This window comes from Oncorhynchus kisutch, linkage group LG26 (genome assembly GCF_002021735.2).
Source record: "Oncorhynchus kisutch isolate 150728-3 linkage group LG26, Okis_V2, whole genome shotgun sequence".
NCBI lineage: Eukaryota > Metazoa > Chordata > Actinopteri > Salmoniformes > Salmonidae > Oncorhynchus > Oncorhynchus kisutch.
In genome coordinates, this window is record NC_034199.2 from 12,162,573 (window position 1) to 12,189,134 (window position 26,562).

Here is a 26,562-nt window from a genome sequence, read left to right on the forward strand (position 1 = left end):
GAACTGGCTCAGAGAGACAGGAAACACAGGGATAAATACACTGGGGAAAATAAGCGACAGGTGAAACAGATCAGGGTGTGTGTGTGTGTGTATGAATGTGTGTGTGTGTGTGTGTGTGTGTGTGTGTGTGTGTGTGTGTGTGTGTGTGTGTGTGTGTGTGTGTGTGTGTGTGTGTGTGTGTGTGTGTGTGTGTCTACACTACCGGTCAAAAGTTTTAGAACACCTACTCATTCAATTTGTTCTACATTGTAGAAAAATAACACATATGGAATCATCTAGTAACCAAAAAAGTGTTAAACAAATCCAAATATATTTAATATTTGAGATTCTTCAAATAGCCACCCTTTGCCTTGATGACAACTTTGCACACTCTTGGCATTCTTGGTACTGTTCCTAGGCCGTCATTGAAATAAGAATTTGTTCTAAACTGACTTGCCTAGTTAAATAAAGGTCAAATACATTCTTTTTTTTATCTCAACCAGCTTCACCTGGAATGCTTTTCCAACAGTCTTGAAGAAGTTCCCACATATGCTGAGCACTTGTTGGCTGCATGTCCTTCACTCTGCGGTCCGACTCATCCCAAACCATCTCAATTTGGCTGAGGTCGGGGGCTTGTGGAGGCCAGGTCATCTAATGCAGCACTCCATCATGCTCGTTCCAGCCCTTACACAGCCTGGACGTGTGTTGGGTCATTGTGCTGTTGAAAAACAAATGATAGCTCCATTAAGCCCAAACCAGATGGGATGGCGTATCTCTGCAGAATGCTGTGGTAGCCATGCTGGTTAAGTGTCCCTTGAATTCTAAATAAACCACTTACAGTGTCAACAGCAAAGCACACCCACACCATAACACCTCCTCCATGCTCTATGGTGGGAAATACACATGCGGAGATCATCCGTTCACTCACACCGCGTCTCACAAAGATGCGTCTCACAAAAATTGCGAAATGTAGAAAATAGTAACATTAAAGAAAAATACTTGAATGACTAGGTGTTCTAAAACTTTTGGCCGGTAGTGTATGTGTAGCTGTTAGCGATGATGATAACCATGTTCTGGTAGAGATGGAAAGGCCTTCGCAAAAACCTCCTCAATTAAATGTTAACTGCAAAGTAGCATATGCCTACCTGGCAGAATGACATCTTGATTATTTGCATCATTCCAGTAGCCATTTGTTTAGCAAACTCTGCAATCACATGAGCGCTACAGAAACATCGCTAACCAAACAACAGTCTCTTGCTGGTGCTCACTTGAATTAAAGGGTAACTACACCCAAAAATCTAAATTTCTTCGATTTTTCACAGACCTCAAAAGTGGTCTCCTGATGTGGTTTAAGCGTTGTCAACTTAGAAAGCCCTGTTTCTCTATTAAAAAAGTGTGATTTTGAGAGCAAAAATATGAAAAACTTTAACCTGGAAAAACAAAATGGAGAAAATGTAATTTGGAGTAAAACTAAACGGAATGAGGCAAAACATGTAACAGATTTTATAGATCCCTAAGGATGTATAGGTTTGCAGTGAGCTTGTAAGTCGGTGCTTTGTTAGCTCATGCTTTATTGATAATGAAAAGCAATAAGTGCATTCTTTGAAACATCATTAATACACACAGTAGGCTACAGGTGTAGAATCGTAATTTGATCCATCAGCACAACATGAAATGCAAACATTTTGTATATTCAACATTTATAAACACTTATACATTTAGTATTTTCTGCTTAAAAATTTTAAATGTATCAACCCCTACAAAAATGTATTATAATCCACACAATAACTCACATTTCCTGTTGCTGCAGGATTATTTTCCTGCTGTGAGAAACTGGTCAAATTAAGATCCAATATCTGTATATATAAGAGGATTTAGCACAGTAGCATCCAAAGCTTGTCAATATGAAATTTGGCCCCCGAAATATAAAATGTTATCCACCCAACACAAGCAGTAGCGAGGGACTGAGACAACAACCGAAGTTAGAAGCGGAATCCTTTTTGTATTCGGTTCTTCATTGATATTCGGAGGCTATGTGAGTGAGGGCTGTAAACAATGAGCAGCAGCACCGAGCAGAATGGCACCCTGGACGTGTTGCAGAGAGACAGGCACAGTCACAGCATTCCTAATGAGGCAGGCTGAACCTGCGTAGCCTGCGGAGTACCGCCTCTGTACTGCACTGAGCTGTACTCTGCTGTGCTGCACGCTGGCTGTATCCACCTCTGTGTCAGTGTGTGTGCCTCTCTGCCTGCCTGCGCAACCCCAGCAGCTGTGTGTGTGTGTCTGTGGGTGTGCGTGCAGCAGGGGCTCAGCCGGTCACTGGCCCTGGGTTGGCCTGCATGGGAATATTAACATGATTTATTTCTCATCTCTCACACAGCAGAGCTGCAAGCTGAGAAAGAGACAAACTCCTCCTCCTCCCCTGCCACTCAGGAGCTGATGACAAGGCTGGGCTTTTTACTGGGAGAAGGGATCCCAGGCACGGCTCGCATACCTATGGAAGACAAGAATGAAAAAAAGGTATTTCATTTCCCCGGCAGATGCTGCAGCGGCCGCACAACACCAGAGATAGAGAGATAGAAGGAGGGAGGGGAGGGGAGAGTGTGTGAAAAGAAGGGAAAGAAGAAAGGATGCTTATTTTGGTGCAGTTTGTCTTTGCCCTGGTTCTTTGGACTTGGATTAAAGTCTCACTACTACCACGGGAATGATTCTATTTGCAGCAGATAAGGGTAACTCTAACCTCAACATGTTCTCAGATGTGTTTTGTGTGTGCACAAAGGGAATGTTTAGTTAAGTAATCTACTGTTGTGTGTTGGTGTATGAGCCTGAGGTATCCAGTGTGATGGTCTTAGGGTAACTTGAGTAGCTCTTGCAGGGGCACTTGAGTATGTAATACGAGTGTACGTGCTTACGTCCAGAAATAGAGTTATGTCAAGTCTTCGGCTCAGTTTGTTTTGCTCTGCTAATTAGTCCGGGGCTCAGCGTAAGAACAGAGCACTCCTTTGATTTCCCTCTACACGCATCACGCTTCTTTGGCACATTTTGGGCCAGAATCAGTCATTTAAGTCACTTTAAGCTTATATTCCATGAATCATCTTCATTCATCGAGATGTCAAGGTGAGAAACCCAAGAAATCAGGGCAGCAATGAGTTTGGGCTGTTTTTTTGTTCAGCAGCAGCCTTGAAGGATACTCTTCTCTGTGCTTCAGAGAGAAACACCTGGAGGCGTTGATCGTCTGTTAGTTATTCGTTGGTGTATGAGGGAATAGTTACTTCTACACAGCTGTTTTACTATCGGAGTTTAAACGCGTCGTCTGTTTATTCTGCCCTAGAGTAAATGCCATTAAACTATTATGTCATCAGCCTGGTATGTTGTCTGGTGTAAGTTGCCTTAGCCTTTTCTCCACATTACATGGGCTGTAATCATTAGGCAACAAACGGAAGAAAACAGACTGAAACAGGGAGGAAAACCCAGACTTGTCCAAGAAGAAACGCTCATTTTTGTTTTCCCGTTGCAAGTTTTTTTCTTTTGTGTGCCCTTATCAATATGGCCATGACCCGAATTTAGCTGGCGTTGTTCTCCAGAGTGCTAAGTTGTGATGTAGATGGGAAACGATGAGGAAGAGTTAGCCATTTGGTGAGGAACTGTTTGCAGGCTGCGGGGCTTCATCCCAAATGGCACCCTATTCCCTATATAGTTCACTACTTTTGACCAGGGCCCATAGCCCAATGTTAGTGCAGTGAAAAGGGAATAAGTTGTCATTTGGGACGCAGCCCGGGGATCTCGCCAGGGAGGAGGCATGTAGCACACCGCTAGGCGCTAACGCTAACTCCAGCCATCAAGCCCCCATCCTGACTTATATACATACTGGATGGAGGAGAGGGAGGCAGGCAGCTGAGAGGACAATATAGGGGACAGACCTAGAGTTTGAAGTTATGTCATTAGCACTTGAGTACCAGGAAGAGCATGGTGATCAATCATGGGCTGAGCTCTTCTGGTTTTAGTCTCATTGTATGGCCCATATTGCAAGTTGTCATTCAGTTGTTCAAGTCTTGTCTGAAAGACCTTTTAGATCATAATGAATCAGATTAGTTTGGACAGGAGGGACCTGATCCTTGATCAGCCCTCCTACTCTGGGATACGTTCAGGTCTCGTTTTGGACTTGATTTTGCTGTTTTGAAAGCCTCGCTTTGTTTACCGAGCGAGCTCATGCCTTCAGCTTGTGTGTCTTGCTCACATGTGAACTGCTTATATTTCTCCAGGAATTTGTATTGCTTGCACATGATTTGGGTTATTTGCTTTGGTTAAAAAAAGCTAATTGACTTGGATCATATTTTCCGGTCTGCTCCCATATAAGGAGAAAAGCTCTTTATTCCCATGTGAAAAACATGAACGTTTTTATTGTTAAACTTTGTAGCTATGAAATTCCATTCATACTGATTGCTGTAGTGTTATTTACTTTGCTCAACCCTCCTCTCTCTGCTCTCTCTCTCTTCTTCTCTTATCCTGTTTTACTATATGATGATGATGATGATGATGATGATGATGATGATGATGACAACAACGAATTCATAGACATATGTGTTTTTATTAACAATGAATTTCAGGAATACACTGAGTATACCATACATTAGGAACACCAATATGATATTGAGTTGCACCTCCCCCCCCCCTTAATTTAGTCGGGGCATGGACTCTACAAGGTGTCGAAAGCGTTCCATAGGGATGCTGGCCCTTATTGACTCCAATGTTTCCCACAGTTGTGTGAAGTTAGCTGGATATCCTTTGGGTGGTGGACCATTCTTGATACACACGGGAAACTGTTGAGCGTAAAAAGCCCAGCAGCGTTGCAGAACTAGATAACAACCGGTGTGCCTGGCACCTACTACCATACCCCATTCAAAGGCACTTAAATATTTTGTCTTGCCCGTTCACTCTCAGAATGGCACACGTACACAATCCATGTCTCAGTTGTCTCAAGACTTAAAAATCCTTCTTTAACCTGTCTCCTCCCCTTCATCTACACTGATTGAAGTGCATTTAACAAGTGACATCAATAAGGGATCATAGCTTTCACCTGGATTCACCTGGTCAGTCTATGTCATGGAAAGAGACATGTTCTGTACACTCAGTGTATATTTGACTGCCATGTGGGATCAGTGAAGCCAAATAAAATATGTTTCTCCTCCTCCTCCTCCTGTAGTGCTCAGTGACTGGTCAGGGTATCAGTCCCTGCTCCAGTCTGACCAGTAGCACGACGTCCCCCAGCACAGAGAGCCCGTGCTCTACCCTGAACAGCAACGCCAGCCACAGCCTCAGACACAGCAGCAGTGGTCACGGCAGACCTCCCCTGAGTCACTCCAGCCCCTGTGGGACCATCACCAGCCCCAGCTCCACGCTCGAGAGCAAGGACAGCGGGATCATAGGTGAGAGACACTCGGACTGCTTGTCAGTATCTCAGCCCCACCCTCTATGTAGTGCGCTACTTTTCACCAAGGCCTCTCTGGTCAAAAGTAGTACACTATAGGGAATATGGTGCCATTTGGGACAGAATTTGACTGACTCAGTCGTTTAGTCCCAAGCACGCAGCCTTTCCTCAGTACTATTCACATTATGCACAATTCCCATAGGAGTGGACCTAGAATGTCCCATGACACTAGCATCATCAACAGGATAACTCTGCATTACCCTGACCACTCCAATCTAGCATTAATAACACATATATACTTATAACCGTCATTTAATCCAACATATTTGTTACCCTTTTATGGATGCTCTGAATGAAAAGTGTACGTGTCATTGTTGTTCCTCTACTTTGTCAGTGTCTGTTTTATCAGTTCTGTATTGAGCTGTTAGTGGTGTGTTAGAGAGTAGTGGTTGTGACAGTTTCAACAGCATGGTGACTTCTCTGTTTATCTGGCAGCACTGGCTTTAGGAGATTTGGGGATTTACACAGGCTGACAGGAAGACGAGTTATCACTATATTCATTTCCTCTGGGGTTTCTGCTTAAAGGTCTCAGGGACAGTGAAACCTACTAGAAATCCATTCGGAAATCTTGAACCTGGGCCTACAGAGCCGTTTGTCACAAAAGTATTTTTTTCTCTGGTTGGTGACGTTCATTTCTCAAGGCTCCAGTTGATTTGAACCAAACTAGGAGAAAAGCAGTTAACCTTCTCTTTCTTTCCGAGGCGTCTAACTAGGACATTGAGATTCTATCCCCTATTGTACGGTCACCCAGGTAGACAGATTAGGCCTATATGAAGATAAAATGAAGATAAAAGACAGCCTCTTACAATAGCCTCTGCTGATCTAAATGACAAATGGTAAGCTGTTGTCGAGGTCGTGGCCCTTTATGTGGCCAAGCCAGACTTGGTTTGTTGGCAGTGATACATCTCCCGAATGCAAATCCTGTGCTGCTGTTGACATAATTGATTACAGTGACTTATTTTCCCCCTAGCCCCCAGTGCAATATCACAGCTGCTAAATAATTCATGCTGGCTGTGATATTGTATCTGCCATGTATAGCGTGTTGCCGTGCCTAGCTACTGCCTACCTGACTACCATACCATCCAGGTTGAGACAGAGAGCTGCATCAAGCGTCTCAGAGTAGGAGTGCTGCATGAATTAGCAGCTGTGATATTTCACTGGGGGCTAGGGGGAAAATGGTCTAGGATCAGCTCCTCTCTGTCCATGTCATTTTATACATTGTGATCGAAAAGGCAAAACTGATCCTAAATCAGCCCTCCTAGTCTGAGACGCTTGACACATAGGTCTGTGGCCCAGCCTACTTAAGATCACTGGGACCTACTTCTTCTTCGGTGGAATGAATACTGTAGAACTCTATGCCTCTAGCTGAGTCAAGCAGCCTAAAGGTTTCTTCTTCAAACACATAGAATTCTGTTTGGGAGCGAAGGACAAGCTATAACATTGGTCCGGAACATTGCCTCCAGTGAGTAGGGCTTCTGGATTATTTAAAAGGCAGAGAGAGAAGCCAAGTAGGCTGCGTTCCATATGGCACAATATTCTATAGGGCTCTGGTCAAAAGTAGTACACTATGCCGGGAATAGGGTGCCATTTGGGACACGGTGTCCGTGAGACTGATTCCCAGCTCTGATGACTACTATTCGGGGCCTTTGAAGTGGTTGAAACGGACTGTGGAAGAAGCAGGATAAGATAAGTCAGGGAATCAATTACTTCAAAAGCCCATATTCATTTGGGTGATTTTTTAAACAGCACGTTGGGTGGGAGGGTGTGGAGCACTGATGCAGAGTGACATATGAAAACCCTCAGCTGCTGTTGTGGTGTGGGACCCAGGGAAGGGAGGGCATCCGAAAGAGGAGGCTTAAGAGTATCATAGGAATGGTTATAATCAGTTATTCATGTTGTTAATAATAGTCCTAATCAGTTATTCATGTAGTAAATAATGGTCATAATCAGTTATTCATGTTGTAAATAATGGTCATAAGCAGTTATTCAAGTTGTAAATAATGGTCATAAGCAGTTATTCATGTTGTAAATAATGGTCATAAGCAGTTATTCAAGTTGTAAATAATGGTCATAAGCAGTTATTCATGTTGTAAATAATGGTCATAAGCAGTTATTCATGTTGTAAATAATGGTCATAAGCAGTTATTCATGTTGTAAATAATGGTCATAAGCAGTTATTCAAGTTGTAAATAATGGTCATAAGCAGTTATTCATGTTGTAAATAAAGGTGCTACGCATATTATGTTAATTTGTATGATTTTTAATTGTAATTTCAGAAAATGTCCATAATATTTCTGCCGCTAATAGTGGAATAATTGTGTTTCACAGTATTACTTACTCAGCAGTGTTGTGATTGGCTGTGATATTCGCCTTTTGATTTCTCCCGGTGGGCTGGCTTCTGTTGTAAAAATGGGGAAACTGTTTTGACTTTGTGGCTGTGTTATCTAGTGGAAACCAGGGTAAGTGGCCAATATAAGTGGCCATTTCCTGGTTGTAAAAATTCTACACTGTTTGCTCAATTTCAGTTTATGTGAGAAAACAAGCCCTGGATAGTGTAGGGAATCATTGTACCATCTAAATCGCTGTGAAATATAATTTCAATAACATCAAATATAATTTTTACAGCTGTTTGAAGCTGGTCGACCAAAACCGAAAGTAAAAGGCTCAAACATGATGCTGTAAATCATGGTCATAACCATCTACTCATGTTATAAAGCAGAGGAGCAAGGAGACAATAAAGCACCTAGTGTAAGATATTTTACCTGTTCATTCATACCACTTTGTTCCATCTTTGTGATTCATTAAATTATGCTTATGAGCGAGTATCAAATGTTACAAAATTCTGAATCTCTGAATATTTGCACAAGCAAGCATCAGGTTAGTTATCCCAGATGTATTTGTTATGTTAATGTTAGGGATGATGCAACACACAGCACCGTTCAGAAATCCAGATTAGCTGTGTTGTACAGTAGGTCTACTCTAATGCTCCCGAAAACAGACGCGGTCCCATTTCTCTGACTGTACCCAATTTTGCATCCCAAATGACACCCTATATCCCTTTATAGGGGATACAGTGCCATTTGGGATGCATCCCACTGTTTGGGAGCCCAGCTGCCAGTCGGTGGCTTTTGCTTTTCCCCTCAGCTTTTAGTGATTGTATTTAGCATGACCAGCCAGGCCTGAGGAGAGGATTAAAGGGGATTTGCTTTCATGTAAGCAAACACCTGTCTTAACTCTAAAATAGAAGTTGGCTTTTCTCCACACCAGCCCCCCCTTTTTCTCCCTCCTAAATCTTGTGTTCTCGTGGTCTCTTCATATAAGAGGACCTGACCTGTATATGTAGGGCTCATCCCAAACGGCACCCTACTCCCTACATAGTGCACTACCTACAGTATGGGCCTTGGTCAAAAGTAATCAACCACAGCTTGACCATGTTATGTTGGACGGATGATACTATTTGGAGGCAAACATACTTTATGTACACTATTATTAAAGCAGCTTTTGAGGAATACTCCATTCAGCAGACCTTTGATAAGGAGGGAAATAATGGTGGTTAAAACCAGGCTGAAAAAACTTCCTAGGGAGAGGCTGGATTGAGGAAATTAATGCAATAAATCTACCCACCATTGATTGCTGGATAGCTCTCATTAGTGGGAGCTAAATGTAGCAGTGAATATCAGATCAGGTGGAGGTTGTTGATAAAGGTCAATGAAAAAGATATTGAGCGCTAAAGACTCATAACCTCTCCCTCTCTCCCTCAGCCACCATCACCAGCTCCTCAGAGAATGATGACCGCAGCGGCTCCAGCCTGGAATGGAGTAAAGATGGCAGCCTGAGGAGCAGCGCGCACCATGGCCTGGCTCCCAGCGTGCGGGTCGATACGTGCTCGCCCGTGGCCGAGGAAGACCCCAGCGGGCCCACAGAGACCCCCGCCCTGGCCAGGACAGAGTACCCAGCAGGGGCCGCAGGAGCAGCAGGACCAAGCCACCCACCGGAGGGCCCCGATCCATACCCCACAGCACACACCTCCTCGTCCCTCATGATGCCACGGCCCAACTCTGTCGCAGGTAAGAACACTTTTCTCCGGGTGCTTCATGATGTGGAGAAGGGTTTGTTATCTGGACTTGTACACTGTTTGGAGTTATCTGGACTTGTACACTGGTTGGAGTTATCTGGACTTGTACACTGTTTGGAGTTATCTGGACTTGTACACTGGTTGGAGTTATCTGGACTTGTACACTGTTTGGAGTTATCTGGACTTGTACACTGGTTGGAGTTATCTGGACTTGTACACTGGTTGGAGTTTGGTATCGGGTCATCAGAGGAAGGGCTCCTAGATCCTTGCTCAGAGAATCCCTTGCTCAATGTGACTCTGAGTTTAATTGCAGATTGTTTCATCTTGACTTTGTTTCTGCATTATATTCTTAGTAAGATATCTTGACCTGGAAAGGAGGGTGTTAGTCTGAGACCCTTTAGGACACAACAGTTTTGGTACTTCACAGAACATCCTGACCCAGGTCCCCCAAAAAGCCAGCTTAGTCACAGTGCCCTGTGTGACTGTGGAGCTGATTGACACACAACTGTGTCCTCTCATTTCCCAGCTGAACAAGTGTGAGAGGGAGATGGAGAAGAGAAAGTGGGGGGGGGGGGGGGGGGGGACAACGACGAGCCTTTGACGCGTCTATTCAGCAGAGCTAGAGGAGTCTTGTTATTGGGAGGTACGGTTCTTAGTGCCGTTTCTTCAGGAGGAAGGGAAGTGGATACCGGGGGCAGCTGTTTAGTGTTGTGACTTGGGTGCACCATGTTGGAGCAGAGAGCAGAGGACAGAGGGGTGTCTGGCTGATCCGTTCTGCATTCCTCACGAAACAGGCTGTTATAGCTCTGCTCTCCATGTCCACACAGCTGTCACACACCCTTCTCCTCCTCTCTCTCTCCTCTGCCTCTCTCTCTTTTCTTCTATCTCTCTCCCTCTTTCTCCCCTCCCCCATGCTCTCTCTCTCTCTCACTCCCTTCCCCTCCCCCACTCTCTCTGCCTCCTACCATCTCTCTCCCTCCGTCTCCCCTCTCTCTGCTCTTGACCTTGGCCCTGTTTCCTCAAGTCCCCACGCACCATCCTTCTTTAAAATGCAACCCCCTGGATATGTGCTTTTAGCAGGGAGCTGCTGTGCTCCACTTATATGCCATGGTGCCGGGAGATTGAAAGCCTGGCAGGATGCATTGTGTTAGCATGTAGGGAGTGTTTCCTGAGCTTCCGTCCCAAATGGCACCCTATTTCCTATGTAGTGTGCTACTTTTGACCAGAGCCCTATGGGTGGCTTTGGTCAAAAGTTGTGCACTACATAGGGAATATGGTTCCATTTGGGACGCAACCCAACTACATAGGGAATAGGGTGCCATTTGGGACGCAACGGATTGTTTCTACATGAGTGTTTCTTGCTGTTGAAGGGCTTTGGTTCAGCCAACAAAAGTCCTTTGGCTTTGATCTGGGTTTGGTGAGATGAGATCCTACTCTACATGGGGACCCAGAGAGCACTCCTCCTCCAATATTGCTGCTGGCCTTATCGATTTATAGATGTCTTACTGTCAGACGAAATGCTTTCCCCAAAGCTCCTGAGCCCCGTCTGTTCTGTCAGGAGAGCTCCTCTCATAAATAGAAACTCATTCCATTAGTTATCAAAAGCAATGGAATCATCTTCAATCCATTTGCTTTTGATCAGTCGAGTGTGTGGGCGGGGGGGGGGGTTGTGTGTGTGTATACGTGATAGAGGGAGGGACAGAGGGAGGGAGAGAGAGGAAGAGTGAGAGAGAAAGAGGGAGAAATGGAGAGAGAGAGAGAGAGGGAGGGAGAGAGAGAGAGTTTGAGTGTGTGTCCTACAGCTAGCTGCATACATAGTGGATTTCACACGCTGTTTGCTCTAAGTGACCATTAGTCTTTACTGCGTGCTGACAAATCTATAACCTTACCATATAAAGAAGTGCATACACGGCATTGTGTAGAAAATTCACAAACACCTCTCTCAGTTACCCACCTAATTATTCCAATAACCCATAACCTGTTTTACATCTCCTGTTGTTTTGGTCCGACGTAGCTCCAACAGCATGGATGGACACACTCCTAAACACCCAGACTCACGGACACCCACTACCTCGTAAAGCTAACAGCCCAGGACCCAACGGCCCCTTCTTTGCTCTAGTTTGTAGGATGATGTCACTGTTATGCAGTATTGCCCCCGAGGATTGAGCTGGATTCACGCCTCTGATTTTATGGTTGGTTACAATGCCCTGGGAGCTGACAGCAAGGACATGGAAAGACAAGCTCATTTATGGTCCAAATGAACCTACTCTGTCACCAGGGGCTGGGACACAGACTTTAACATCCTTATTCATCAGAGTGGGGCTTGGGTTGCGTCCCAAACGTACACGCTCAGGTCACAATCTTGTTTTATACTAACAGTCCCAAAAACGAGGTATTGGAATTCCCTCCAAGCCAACCTACAACCTCAGGACCTGTTGTCCCTGGAGGAGTTGAAAGGACAAATAGATGAACAGGTTGTTGAGACATGCAGCTGTTTATAGTTGTCACCCAATGTCACTAGTTTGCGTTAGCTTATGAAAGGAAGCATGTGGTTTTACTTCACACACACACCCCCTGTTTGTTTGCTGTTGTATTTGTGTTGTTGCTTAGTGTCTCCTCTCTTCTCTGTGTTATGCGTTTTGTCCTACATTGTTTCGTTTTTTTATTCCAGGCCTGGCCGTCATTGTAAATAAGAATTTGTTCTTAATTATTTCCCGGTTAAATAAATATGGTGCGCTACATAGGGAATAGGGTGCCATTTGGGACTCAGTTGATGTTTTTCTCCTGGCTCTTTTATGAGAGGGCTAGGGATCTGTTATGCGCGGCTGGCCCGTGGGATATATGGAATGTCTTAATTGGGTTGATAGATGGTGTGTACACGTGCGGGACTGTATGCGTGTGATAGAGAGAGACAGAAGGAGTGAAAAGAAAAATCACGTCATGAGGAAGTTGGATGAAGCCATTATAATTGATTGCTTATCCAAATGACACCCTGTTTACTATATATTTCACTGCTTTTGACCAGGGCTCATAGGGCTCGGGTCAAAAGTTGTGCACTACGTAGGGAATCGGGTAGCCTTATCTATAGCTTTATACCACCCAGTCCCTATGGAGAGCATGACAACAGCCCCCAGTCATCCAGTGGTAGCCAACCTGCCAGAGCCTACAGGACTGATGATCCTCTGTAGGAGGGGCAGTGATAGAGAGAGAGGAGTGGTGAGCAGAAGGATAGAGAGCGAGCGAGAGGGACAGAGGTGGAAATCCAGGCCGGTGGCAGAGAGGAGAGGAGTCGTAATGAAATTGATGCCAGAGTGCTGAAAGTCACGCTGTCATTGATTGGAGCGCCTTAACACGCTCTGAGGCAGAGTTCCTGCCAGAACTTCAGGAGTTAGGCTAGTGCTGTCTCTCTGCTGCTCTGCTGGCTCATCGTTGAACCGTTAAGGACTAGACACACATAGAGAATGTCAGCCGTGGACAGTAGTTGCTAGGTGTCTACGAACGGTGGCGATTCAAATATGTTCGGAAATGAAAAGAAAGTCACATCTGATGTTATGTGGTCAGAGGGGATAGGACCAATGCTTTTAACCGTCCGTCGCCATGGCCTGTTTTGTCCTTTAGACTTCTCTCCTTCTGAACTTTTGTCTCCTTCTCAGGTTGTTTGAGGTTATTTAGCCCGGGAACAAAGGGTATTTTTCTCTGGGGGTGAATTAGTGGGATTGGTGCATCTGTCCAATGCCAATCAACCAGTGTCCCACAGCGCTGTTAAAATGTGAGATTTGCACAGGTAATGTATCTGTGTTGCTCAGAAGTGTCATTTGCACTGTGTGTGTGATTACAGCGGACACCGTGACTGGCCTGCTGCCATAGAGCTGCTGCTGTGGGAAATCCAGGCAGCACTGTTTGCTCATTAAGCTGTGGCTAACTGGCTAGGTCTAGGTCCATACCAATACACCACCTGTCTGAGTGAGAATACGTAAACCAAAATCTTACTCATTTCACCAAACCACCAAATGTATTTGCTCGGAGAATCAATGGCCATTTTGCAGTTTTCCCGGGGCAGAGCAGGACACAGTAGACCCACCACGAACGCACAAATATACTTTGTCCAAAACACAAACAAACTAAGAACTACAATGTAAGAGTAGTTTTAACACTGTCCTCCTCTGCAGATTGTTTCGTCTGACCCTGCTGGAAGACTGGACTTTTCACATGGGGATATCTGCCTATTTCTGCACATTTTTGATTGACCCTCGTGGCTTGTAAGCCATGGAATAAATCCTTAATTGTATTATCTCCCAGTAGGACATCTCTGTGAAGCTGCTTTCTCCTCCATTCATTCTGCATAGCAAAACAATTGCATATATACACTGAGTGTACAAAACATTAAGGGAGTTGCACCCCCTTTTGCCCTCGGAACAACCTCAATTAGTCGGGCATGAACTCTACAAGGTGTCAAAAGCGTTCCACATGGATGCTGGCCCATGTTGACTCCAGTGCTTCCCAAAGCTGTGTCAAGTTGGCTGGTAGTGGATCTCTACTCTGAATAGCTCGTTCCATCTCATCCCACAGATGTTCAATTTGATTGAGATCTGGTGACTGGGCAGGCCACTGCAGTAAACTGAATTCACTGTCATGTTTGTGGAACTATTCCTGGACAATTCTAGTCTTGTGGCATGGGGCATTATCCTGCAAAAAAGATCAATTTGCAGATAGATACACTGCTGCCGTAAAGGGATGCATCTGATTGGCAATGATGTTCAGATAACCTGTGGCATTCAAACGATGCTCCACTTTTATCAAGGGGCCTAATGTGTGCAATGAAAACACAGCCCACAACATCACACCACCACAGCCAGCCGACAATGTTGACACACGGCATGTACTCATGTGGTTTTCTCCATACCCTAGTCCTCCAATCAGTGTGAAACAGCAGGAACCAGGATTCATCAGACCAGGCAATGTTTTTCCATTTCTCCAGTGTTTTCGTTCCTTAGCCCACTGCAACTGCGGTTTCTTCTTTTTTGTCTGTCAGTTTACGCTAAAGATAGCTGGGGGTTTTCAATCCACCGCATCCCCCGATGCGCACTTCCGCATCCGTGGTGAAAGGTGACAGAGCTAGAGTGGTGTTGGTCACACCATGAGACATCCCGAAATCGGTCTTCTCACAAAATCATCTGTAGCGTCCAAACAGTTTGGGCTACACACTAATATGGAAAGGTGTGACTCACGAACCAGTACGCAGTGAAGAAACTTTGAGATGATGGTCACATTAGTCATTCCACCCAGACAGACAAACAGTGGTTCCTAGAGGAGCTTCCTCAGAGATGGCTCTCTCCTAGTACAACCCACACCCCGTCACAGGTACCACCGGCTTCAAACAGGATTGGCTGTGACACAGCCTCTGTAACGGAAAACGAAATATGTAAATGTTATTACTGCATGTAAAGTGATGGCTGTGGAGAGTAGAATTCTAAATGAGAACGGAGAGTGTGAGGAATGAAAGGAATGGAGGGAGGGAGGACGGTAGGGTCTCTGTGAAGCTGTAAGATATCTTCTACCCTCCGATACCCCTCTCTGATGTGTGGGGATAAGTGATGTGGGGGGAAAAAATCTATTTTAGACAATATTATATATGGATAGGTAGCGTTAGCTAGCGCTAGTCGGCTGTATCTTTGCCAAAACTCCGGTATTTTTCACCCTATAGTTTGTTCTCCATCTTCTTTTTAAATAGTGAGCCAACATGTTTTCAGTACATTTATTTCCATGACTGATCAAAACTGGTTTTTGTTATGGCTCTCTTGTCTCTCTGCAGCAGGCAAACTGTACAGTGAGCAGTATGTTTGGAACATCAAAATAATTGCAATATACAGTGGGGCAAAAAGTATTTAGTCAGCCACCAATTGTGCAAGTTCTCCCACTTAAAAAGATGAGAGAGGCCTGTAATTTTCATCATAGGTACACTTCAACTATGACAGACAAAATGGAGAAAAAAATCCAGAAAATCACATTGTAGGATTTTTAATGAATTTATTTGCAAATTATGGTGGAAAATAAGTATTTGGTCAATAACTAAAGTTTATCTCAATACTTTGTTATATACCCTTTGTTGGCAATGACAGAGGTCAAACGTTTTCTGTAAGTCTTCAAGGTTTTCACACACTGTTGCTGGTATTTTGGCCCATTCCTCTATGCAGATCTCCTCTAGAGCAGTGATGTTTTGGGGCTGTTGCTGGGCAACACGGACTTTCAACTCCCTCCAAAGATTTTCTACGGGGTTGAGATCTGGAGACTGGCTAGGCCACTCCAGGACCTTGAAATGCTTCTTACGAAGCCACTCCTTCGTTGCTCGGGCGGTGTTTGGGATCATTGTCATGCTGAAAGACCCAGCCACGTTTCATCTTCAATGCCCTTGCTGATGGAAGGAGGTTTTCACTCAAAATCTCACGATACATGGCCTCATTCATTCTTTCCTTTACACGGATCAGTCGTCCCGGTCCCTTTGCAGAAAAACAGCCCCAAAGCATGATGTTTCCACCCCCATGCTTCACAGTAGGTATGGTGTTCTTTGAATGCAACTCAGCATTCTTTGTCCTCCCAACACGACGAGTTGAGTTGTTACCAAAAATTTCTATTTTGGTTTCATCTGACCATATGACATTCTCCCAATCTTCTTCTGGATCATCCAAATGCTCTCTAGCAAACTTCAGACGGTCCTGGACATGTACTGGCTTAAGCAGGGGGACACGTCTGGCACTCCAGGATTTGAGTCCCTGGCGGCGTAGTGTGTTACTGATGGTAGGCTTTGTTACTTTGGTCCCAGGTCTCTGCAGGTCATTCACTAGGTCCCCCCGTGTGGTTCTGGGATTTTTGCTCACCGTTCTTGTGATCATTTTGACCCCACGGGGTGAGATCTTGCGTGGAGCCCCAGATCGAGGGAGATTATCAGTGGTTTTGTATGTCTTCCATTTCCTAATAATTGCTCCCACAGTTGATTTCTTCAAACCAAGCTGCTTACCTATTGCAGATTCAGTCTTCCCAGCCTGGTGCAGGTCTACAATTTTGTTTCTGGTGTCCTTTGACAGCTCTTTGGTCTTGGCCATAGTGGAGTTTGGAGTGTGACTGTTTGAGGTTGTGGACAGGTGTCTTTTATACTGATAAGTTCAAACAGGTGCCATTAATACAGGTAATGAGTGGAGGACAGAGGAGCCTCTTAAAGAAGAAGTTACAGGTCTGTGAGAGCCAGAAATCTTGCTTGTTTGTAGGTGACCGAATACTTATTTTCCCCCATAATTTGCAAATAAATTCATAAAAAATCCTACAATGTGATTTTCTGGATTTTTTTCTCTCATTTTGTCTGTCATAGTTGAAGTGTACCTATGATGAAAATGATAGGCCTCACTCATCTTTTTAAGTGGGAGAACTTGCACAATTGGTGGCTGACTAAATACTTTTTTTGCCCCACTGTAATCGCAGTATCAAATCGCAATACATATAGAATCATGAGAATCACAATACATATGGAATCCGCACCGAAGTATCGTGATACTGTCGTATCCAGCAATACCCAGCCCTAGTGATTATACAGAGTAGAAGTCTTGGCTCTATATGGTCAACTCTTGAGATTTGGCTGAAGTCCAATTTCACAAAGCCATGGTATGTTAAGGCAGATGTCTCATTCATCCAGTGCAGATTCGGGGCATTTCGGGACAGAAATTCCGCTCAAACCCTTCTACATTCTTTGTTACTCTCAAATATTAAAGAATGCTATTTCCAGTCATCAGTTAATAAGACATTCAGTGTGGCTTAGGGAGTCAAAGGCTATATTAAGACTGGCCACAGGAAATCCATGGTCCTGAGACCTCCTGATGAACCGCTGTTGGAGATTTCTCCAGACAATGAAATGGCATTAAGGTGGATGGCTGTGGAATGTATCGGCTATAGCATATACCCAGGAGGCACTCCACTCCACCTTGGCACAGGTTGAGTGGTGTATTACTTTGGCATTGCCCAGGCAGGCATTTGTACCATTGTGGTTCACAGTCGTGTGCCAGGTGCCAGCCTGCTGCCCTACTCGGGATTCCTTTGTGTTAGGGTGTCTTGCTGAGTCTAGGTGATTGGTCCATTGTGCCTGGCAGAGGTCCGCTGCCTAGCTGCCCTGCCCCCCTGAGCAGAAGTGGGCATCATTGACGGCCATTGTTCCAGCATCTTGTTACCATGGATCCTTGTGCATTGGAGAATGTCTTAAAGGAAAATTCCAAAATGCATCATACCGGCTGTATTTCTGTATATTGAAAGTTATGTATCTTGAAAACTTGATTGCTGACATGCAAAACATTTTGGGACTATGTCAACAAGGGACTAATGAAACAAACACCAAAAGATACTGTAGATTTTGGGTGGAGTTTTCCTTGAAGGTTCCTGGGGCCCACAGAACTGATGACTAGAGGTCACACAGCTGTGTCCCATCTCTTCGACTGATGTCATCTCTCAGTGGTTCCCAGATGTTCCGCAGGTTTGCTTATGTTATAGAGTCATTACATCAAATCATAAAGTTTTGTGTTTTAATCACTGGTGTATGTGGTGATAAATTAGAGCAGGCTTAACTGGTTTTATGTTTTGTCTGCTCGCGTATGGATTTTATGAGATGATTCATTGGTATGCTTATATTGTCAAGTTTCCCATTCGCTGATTGAGAGTGTGTATGTGGAGTCTCACTGTTCCCTGAAGACTCCTCCGCTCACTTCTTCTCTAATGTTGATGGTTCACGTGGAGTCCATGTCGTCACCTCCGACCATATCTAGACATTGACTGGCTCAGTTTTGCTCGGTACACCCTGAATTGAATTAGCTACAACTGACTCTACTTCATATCAGGAATATGTCTGATATATCCTGGGCTCCCGAGTGGTGCAGTGGTCTAAGGCACTACATCTCAGTGCTAGAGGCGTCACTACAGACACCCTGGTTTGAATCCAGGCTGTATCACAACCCGACTGTGATTGGGAGTCCCATAGGCCGTCATTCTAAATAAGAATTTGTTCTTAACTGAATTGCCTAGTTAAATAAAGGTTCAAATAAAATACAAATCCTGATCCTCAATTTCCTCCATTTTATTTTTGTGATTGTTAATTATTTCTTATAGCATTGATATTGCGTTGAGTCCTTCCATATATGTAGTTTGCCTGTATTGCTTGGCCAGCATTGTGGGGAATGCAGGTACTGTACTGCAGGGCTCCAGTGAAGATGTTGTGCTCTGGTCTGCTTTACAGCTCTTCTGTATTCTGCTATGTGGTCTGCAGTGTGGGCTCCCTGTGCCACACTAACAGGTTAGATCAAAGCACAGTCGGTGACCACTAGTGGAGCAACCTACTCCTCGTATATTCCTTCATGTCTTAGTGTGATAAATAAAAGGGTTCGTGTTCGCTAACAAAATAACAGAGAAAATCATGTGTTATGCAAGATTGTGCGTTGTCCTCATCTTTTTTTCTTCATATTCTTGTTTTTTCGTCTGTATTATGAACCAACAAGCAAATTTCTCGCCAGCGAGGAATCGAACGTAATCTGTTTACTTGGTTACGCGTCAAAACCTTTGTGTAAGACACTTCTATTCAATTTTCTACTTACTCAATTCCAGCTCTGGGCCTATTTGCGTGGCGGGTCAGAGAGGGATTTGAGGTGGCAGTCTGGGAGATGCCAGAAGTCTTCTGGAGGCATTAAGCCTATACAAGAGCCCACTAAATAACAATGGGGCGCATCCCAATTTGCACCCTATTCCCCCCTATATAGTGCACTACTTTTGAAAAGACCCCTGTGGCACCATGTTCCCTAAATAGTGCACTACTTTTGAGAACACGGTTGCCATTTGGGAAATAGCAAGTACTGGGGGCTGGTGCACGGGTGCAGGCAAAGTGACGCTCCCAGCAGCAGAGCAGTTCAGCTCAGCCCCCCTCCTGCTCCAACCCAGGAGACAGAGAACTGAGGGATGTAAAGGGCAGAACCGTTTTCATCAGAATGGACACATCCTGACACATCTGTGGAGCTTCAAAGCTCCTCCCGACACACAGACCTCAAGGTATCATATTCATACACACTATCACATCAACCAGGAAGGATCTGCTGTCGGAAAAGGAAGAGGAGAGAAACAGAGGTTAACGCAGATTGAGGGCGAGAGAGAGACTGAGAGGGAGAACGAGAAGCAGGGAGCGAGAGTTGGGGCTTGAGAGAGAGTTGTGGATAACAAGGAAGAGGACTTCAGAGCAGAAGTATTATTCTTTTACACTAGAGAGGATTTCCAGTTTTGTGTTGAGGGAAATGGTGCCGGCTGCGAGGAGCTCTGTTACAGGTGAAAATCAAAGAGCATGTATTGGCTCAGTGCATCTGCGAGACATCCCTATCACCACTCTGACTCAAGTTACACTGGCTCCTGAATTGCCTTCTTTGGTTTTAGCACTAACAAACAACGGTATGTCTGCTTCAAAATATCTTTATTATGGCTTTGGTAGATTATACAGGGATACCGATTTTAAATGGGCCTAGTATGGTAGAGAGAGGGGGAAGAGAGAGAGGGAGAGAAGGGAGAGAGAGAAGGATCTCACTGCAGTCCACTAATGTCAGCAGGGGGCATGAATGATGCGCTAGAGCTGGAACGGCGCACGGACTTCACTCCCCTCCCTCCGTCTCTTCTCCTGTCCCCCTCCCTCCTGCCGTCTCTCACTCCTCTCTCCCTTACATCATTCTCCCTCTCGGCTTGTCACTACCCCCTTCCTGCTCTCCTCCTGTGCCCTGCTCTCCGCTCTCTCTCTTTCCTTTCTCTCTCTCTGTCTCTATCGCTTGCTCTCTCTCCACACACCTCACCCCCCCTCTTCCTTTCTCTCGCTCTCTGTGAAAGCAGAACAGGGAGGATCATTGATTAATTCCTCTGCGAGTCCGGCTGCCCGGTGCAAACTGTAATCCGCCACGTTGGAGGGGAGCAGCTCTCACCGTATTCCCACCTTTCATTTATCCCCTGCTTTATTCACCCTCTTTTCCTCCTCCGCTTGCCAAAAAATCCATGTGGGTGGGGGGGGGGGGACAATCTCGTAAAGCACCCGCATTCATTTTACGCGGAGCGCTGCTAATGCTGTGGATGCTGTGAGAGAGGGAGAGAGAGAGAGCGGTGCTTGTGGACTGCCAAGCGCAGTCACCAGTTGAATGCGGCCAGTGTGCTTGGACATGGATGGGGGCGCTGGGGCAGAAGATTCACTTGGGTACGCTGATGAGTGTCCAGCCCACTGGGGAGAATTATTCTGTGGAGCTTTTCCACAAAGGGCCTCCGCCCTGCCTGCCTGCCTCTCAGCCTGCCTGCCTGCTACCTGCCGGGAATGAGGAGGAGTGTTTTTAAATACCTGCTGCTGTCCTGCCCAGCTCTCTGGCTCTGCTGCCGCTGACTGACTGTAAGTAGCTACTTCAGCTTCTAGTGTGGTGATACTAGGGGGACCCACTGCCCAGCACTAGCAGGTTGGCAGTTGGGAGAATTGAATTCGAGAGCAACGAGCGGTTTATCATTTTGGCTGCATTGTGTGAAGTGAGCTCTCATGTTGAATTAGAGTAAGGCACTCATTTATTCTAATTTCGTGGCCAAAATGAAATTCACATCAACAGGTTGATAGTTGGGTAGACTGACAATGAGGTCTTTTTTACATAAATGTTTCTATTGATGCATGCTGCCTTGCCTGCTCTGTTGTCACCAGCTGGCTCTCTAATTAGGAGAACATTCCTCAGAGTAAGTTGGGGAGGAGAGTCCCTCACTGTCCTGTCTGTCCTCCCGGCTCAGCTGACGCTGAGTAGAGAGTGAGAGAGAAGGGCTTTGATTTTTCCTGTTGAAGGCACAATCTTGAATTGGTACATCCATTTAGCTGTTTACGAAAAAAGTGGCAGGGTGATGCAGTTGCTGTTGTTCAAATCCCAGACAACACCCGTGCGTCAATCTAATTAACATGATAAAGACCAAATCCGTCTGTTTAAGCTAGAGATACCTGGATATTTTTGCATGGGCTGCATCTCAATCCACCGCATCTGCGGCCCTCCGGATCTGCGGTGGAAAGTGGCAGAGCTACTTTGTCTGTAGCGTCCGAACGGTTTGGCCTACTAACTAATATGACCACTCTATGGAAAGATGAGAGTCACAGACACAATGTTGTTCTCTGTTTTGCTCTACGACCCCCACAAGTGTCACGGGACCCGTCTGAATGTAACCCGGTAACAGTTATGAAAATTCATGGAATTATGGTAGTTTTGTGCAAAAAAAATACATATATTTCCTGCGCTTTCTTATCTCCTAGAATTAGGACAGACACTTCAAAACCTTATTCCTTATGATACATTTTTTTCGTGTCTGTTTTGCCATTTAAGAATGCGTTACTCAATGCGTTTCTTTGAGCTGTAGTATTAAAGGCCAAATACAATATTTTATCTTTTTGATACCTACAGGGGTCCTAAAATTCTCAATCAAATAGCTAAATGATCCATGGTATGACCATTTTAAAACAATTATATATGTTAGGCTTAGACTTCTAGGAGTTAAAAAGGACGCCGGCTTGAGGATAGCCGGGTCTCCATGGTGATTTCATTGTTGCCTGGAACACCGGAGACCTTGTTTCACGTTGTCTGTCTCCGTGTGTGGGTTTCATAGACCGAGGATGGTAGGTAGAGATGGAGGACGAGTTCTGTACAGCAAACTGCTAGTGTTTGTTATCACTTCTAGTTCTGATCATGACAGGTATTGTTTGTAGTCATTATTCCTTCATGACGCATGTTCTCTGGGTCTAGGTGCTGTCTGTGAGTTCTCTCTGTAATGTTGTTGCTGTAGCCTACTGTATGTTTTCAGGCAGTAATCCCTGTAGTAAGGCTGGCTTTAGTTAGTAAATGTGTCTGTTGGCGCTGTGTGCAGTCCTCCCTGACGTTCGTATCAGGGCTGTTTCTCCATTCCCTATGTAAGTGCACTCCTTTTGACCAGCTCCCTGGTCAAAAGTATTGCACTTCACTTGGAATATGGTGCCATTTGGGAAGGAAAGTGGTTGTGTTTAGGTTGTTACTAGCTCTGTTTGTACTCCAGCACACAGGAGTGTCAATGGGGACAGACCTCTCCTCTCTCTGGATCGTCAGCTGTCAGGTTGGATCAGGTTGGGGGGATGGGGAATTTTAGGGGGGATAGGGGATGGTTGCTCCTCTCCTCTTCTCTCCTGTCAGCTGTACTCTACCTGGCTGCCCAATCCACACCACCTCCAGGGAACTGTCAATGCCAGGGTCCACCGTTCCCTTTCCTCTGCCTGAAATCCTGCCATCGAGATGTCAGCCTGGATCTGTGTCTCCCATCTGATACATGTCCTACTCCTCTTTTCTCTCTCAGCATATTAAGGACAAGCCCTGGATTTCCCCAGTGACATGTTTTCCATGATTGGTTTTAGCTTGTGATCCAGGAACTGTTCATGGCCATTTGTCTGATTTTGTCCAATCATGAAGGCTCGTTGTCTTTTTCATATCCCACATATTATCTCATGGTTTTCTCTCTCTTTCTCTGCAGCCACCAGTTCGACCAAGCTGGAAGACCTGAGCTATCTTGATGAACAACGTAATACTCCTCTGCGGACGTCCATTCGGCTGCCCTGGCATAACACAGGTGGGAGGGCACCACAGGACTCTAAAGGTATGCTTCATAACTGCCACTCTAACAGCATGGGCACTGTACACCAAGGCTGCATCCCAAAGTGTTGCAAGATCGAATCCCAGAGCTGACAAGGTAAAAATATGTTGTTCTGCCCCTGAACAAGGCAGTTTAACCCACTGTTCCTAGGCCGTGATTGAAAATAAGAATTTGTTCTTAACTGACTTGCCAAGTAAAATAAATAGTTCACAACTTTTGACCAGGGCCCTTTGTAGTGCACAATATAGGGAATAGGGTACAGTATCTAGCTACTAAGAACATAGAACAAGGGCCACTGTAGTGCACACCAAACGTATAAAAGAAACATAGGGGAAAATGTAAACCTATTCCATAGAACACAGAAAAGCATATCCTGTGTTTCCTAATGGCTACAACGGAATAGTACACCCACAATATCCTTTCAACGACTAGGCCTGTCCTTAGAGCAGCTATTCAAACAGCAGCTATTCCGTTGGCACAGTGCACATTACTCTTTTATATTATCCTGGTATAAATCCCAGTCTTGGTTGACTGAAATACCACAGAGTTAATATTTGATCACGACATGAATAATGTAATATTACATCATTAAATTCTCGCAAAACTATTTAACCCTCTTTTAAAAACCCTTCTGTTTTCACTGCCGCTGTCAGTATAGAGTTGTTAGTATTATGTAAAATGTCCCCGTGGACAGAAAGTTGTGCAACAGTCCACATTTATGAACATTATGTGTTTGGCTTTCCAGACACTTTAAGCAGTCTAATGGAAAAAAAGAAAATAAATTGCAAACCTTTGCCATCCGCCTACATGATTGCCAATGGCTGTTTAAATGGAGTTGAGTAACTTCTCCAACTAAACCTCTATTCTCAGAGTACATCGCTCAGTAGACTGAGGGGACTGGCTGTGGTCAGGTACTGCGGCTAGTACTGATGTTTCTCTCTCATGCAGCCAAGGTGTGTGTGCGGGGCAGAGAAATAATCGGCGCTGAAGTTAGCTGCACTGTTGAAGATCACTCAAAAATGGGCCAAGCCAATGGAGCTAGCTGTACATAGCTCAGACTGAGAGAGGAACAGAGAGAGAGAGAGAGGTGGTAGAGAGAGATATAGATGGCAATGATGGAGAGAGAGCCGGGGGGGAGAGCTGCAGAGGAAAAAAAGCCCACTCTGTTTCTCTAGCTGTGTGGTGGACACTGACTGCAGCCCAGGCATCTCCCCTCCTCCCCCTCAACAGCCCTGAGAAGAATGTTTGGCCTGCAGCAGGTGTTTATCGCCTGGCTGACATGCAGCACTTATCAGACTACGACTGCTGTAGACAGACAGTGTTTTGTGGTTCTGATTAACTGACATGTCAGAGCCAGGGATATTTATATTCCTCAAATGGTGCGAGAGTGAGACACAACAAAGACGGTTCAGATGAAATTCCAGGAGAAAAATATATTGATTATCGTGGATGGTGCTAGGGCTCGGGCTCCACATTCTGAGCGTGAGTGTCAGTTTCGCAATCCACAGCAATGTTGAACATTGCTTCATATTGCATCATTTTGGCTGAAAGCTGGCTTTCAGAGGAAACAGACGAAAAGGTATGGTCAACAGTGCAGGTGTAAACAGTGTTTCATGTGGAGACGTTCCCTAATCAGTGCCAAAAACAGTTTCAAGGCTTGTCTTTACACCAGAAACATGTGTCTTTACTTTTTAGCCTTCCTGCTTTTCAGCACCTGTGTAAATGTATTGCTATAATGTAATGCTATTTTCTTATGAACCCTCACTGAATAAATGTTTGTCTGTTTTATTTGGTTTCCTCCAGCCCGCTTTGCTCCCTACAAGCCGGTGGACATCATGCTCAAGCCGCTGCTGTTCGAGGTGCCCAGCATCACCACAGACTCAGTGTTCGTGGGCCGCGATTGGCTCTTCCAGCAGCTGGAGGACATGCTGAAGGGCGGCGACGAGGCCGGAGAGAGCCGCGGCGCCGTGGTCATAGGCAATGTGGGCTTCGGCAAGACGGCTGTCATCTCCCGGCTGGTGGCGCTCAGCTGTCACGGCGGACGCATGCGGCAGATCGCCTCCAACAGTCCCAGCGCATCGCCCAAAAGTACGAAGTAACCCCTAGTTACATCCCGAATGGCACCCCTATATAGTGCACACGTTTTGAATAGACCCCTATATGCCCTGGTCTAAGATAGTGCACTATATAGGGAATAGGGTGTGACCCTAACATGAGAATAAAGTGGTAGTGTTGGCAAGGACAACAGGATTTGAGGCACGTCATCCAGTCACAGTATACATCCCTCATGGCACCCTATCGGGCTCTGGTCAAAAGTAGTGCACTATATAGGGAATAGGGTGCCATGTGGGATGCTTCCACAGTCACACGCTGCCTTGACAGTTAGAACCGTTATTTTTTGGGTGGTCTATAAGGAGATTGGACTGTGGGCTGATATAATGTGCGGTTAAATCCATCAACATGTACAGTAGTGACAGAGGATCTTCCTCTATCAAATGTTCAGGAGCTCTTCTGACAGGAAGTAACTATCGTTGATTTAGACTACTGTATGTTTCTGAACACAAGAAGGGCACAGCCTTGGTTGCACTAATGTTGTTTAAATGCTATCACGAGTTTTGACGTACTAACACTGAATGCTACTCTTAAGTCTTCTACAGATTCTCACAAGGTTATTCTGTACGAATTAGAATATATAATCATTGTGAGGATCAGAAATGTATTGATTTGTCAAACAATGACAAGTTATGGGCCTGCGTCCCAAATAGCACTCAATTCCCTATTTACATAATGCACTACTTTTTACGGGAGCCCTATGACGCTGGTCATAAGTAGTGCACTACAAATGGAATAGGTTGCCATTTGGGATGCGGCCATGGTTGCACTTGAACCAGCAGTAAAATCTTCACAGTGAGTCTTCCTGTTGATGGCCCCTGATTCCCTCTCTCTTCCTTCCAGGTGGTGGGGACACCCAGAGCACAGACCTCCCCCTCAGCCAGCCGCCCCAGCCCACCCCGCCCCCCAGCGCCACCAACACCCTGAGGAACAACAGCTGTCCCGGCACCCCAGAGATCCAGAGACGCAAGGAGGAGGCCGTCAAACGGCTGGCCACCAAGGTACTGGAAGTTCACCTGGCCAGATCACAGCTCATATCCCAAACCAACCTTTGGGAATGTTGTTGTGACTTTGTCAGTGTCCCAAAAGTAACACTATATAGAGAATAAGGTGCTATTTGTGACACTCCCTTTGAGATTAGAAGGGAACTTCAAGTTTTTTTTTAAGTTGGTCTTTTGTTGGCATGGAAATGTATTTATTACATGAGCATTGTCTCATTTCACCGGTT

General features: G+C 45.2%; 1 protein-coding gene across 5 annotated transcripts in view; it reads left to right on the forward strand.

Moving 5' to 3' along the window:
• The window catches only part of tanc1b (tetratricopeptide repeat, ankyrin repeat and coiled-coil containing 1b), a 174,789-nt gene that overhangs the window by 104,007 nt on the left and 44,220 nt on the right, over window positions 1-26,562 (forward strand). For 3 of the 5 annotated variants that reach the window (XM_031805720.1, XM_020461661.2, XM_031805723.1), the window contains exons 5-10: window positions 2,360-2,499; window positions 5,183-5,405; window positions 9,229-9,534; window positions 23,103-23,225; window positions 25,026-25,310; window positions 26,178-26,335. In XM_031805720.1, the coding sequence (XP_031661580.1) occupies window positions 2,360-2,499; window positions 5,183-5,405; window positions 9,229-9,534; window positions 23,103-23,225; window positions 25,026-25,310; window positions 26,178-26,335 (1,235 nt within the window). Of the gene's footprint in view, window positions 1-2,359; window positions 2,500-5,182; window positions 5,406-9,228; window positions 9,535-20,665; window positions 20,974-23,102; window positions 23,226-25,025; window positions 25,311-26,177; window positions 26,336-26,562 lie in introns of those variants that run through there. The other 2 variants (XM_031805721.1, XM_031805722.1) reach the window with 2 other exon arrangements.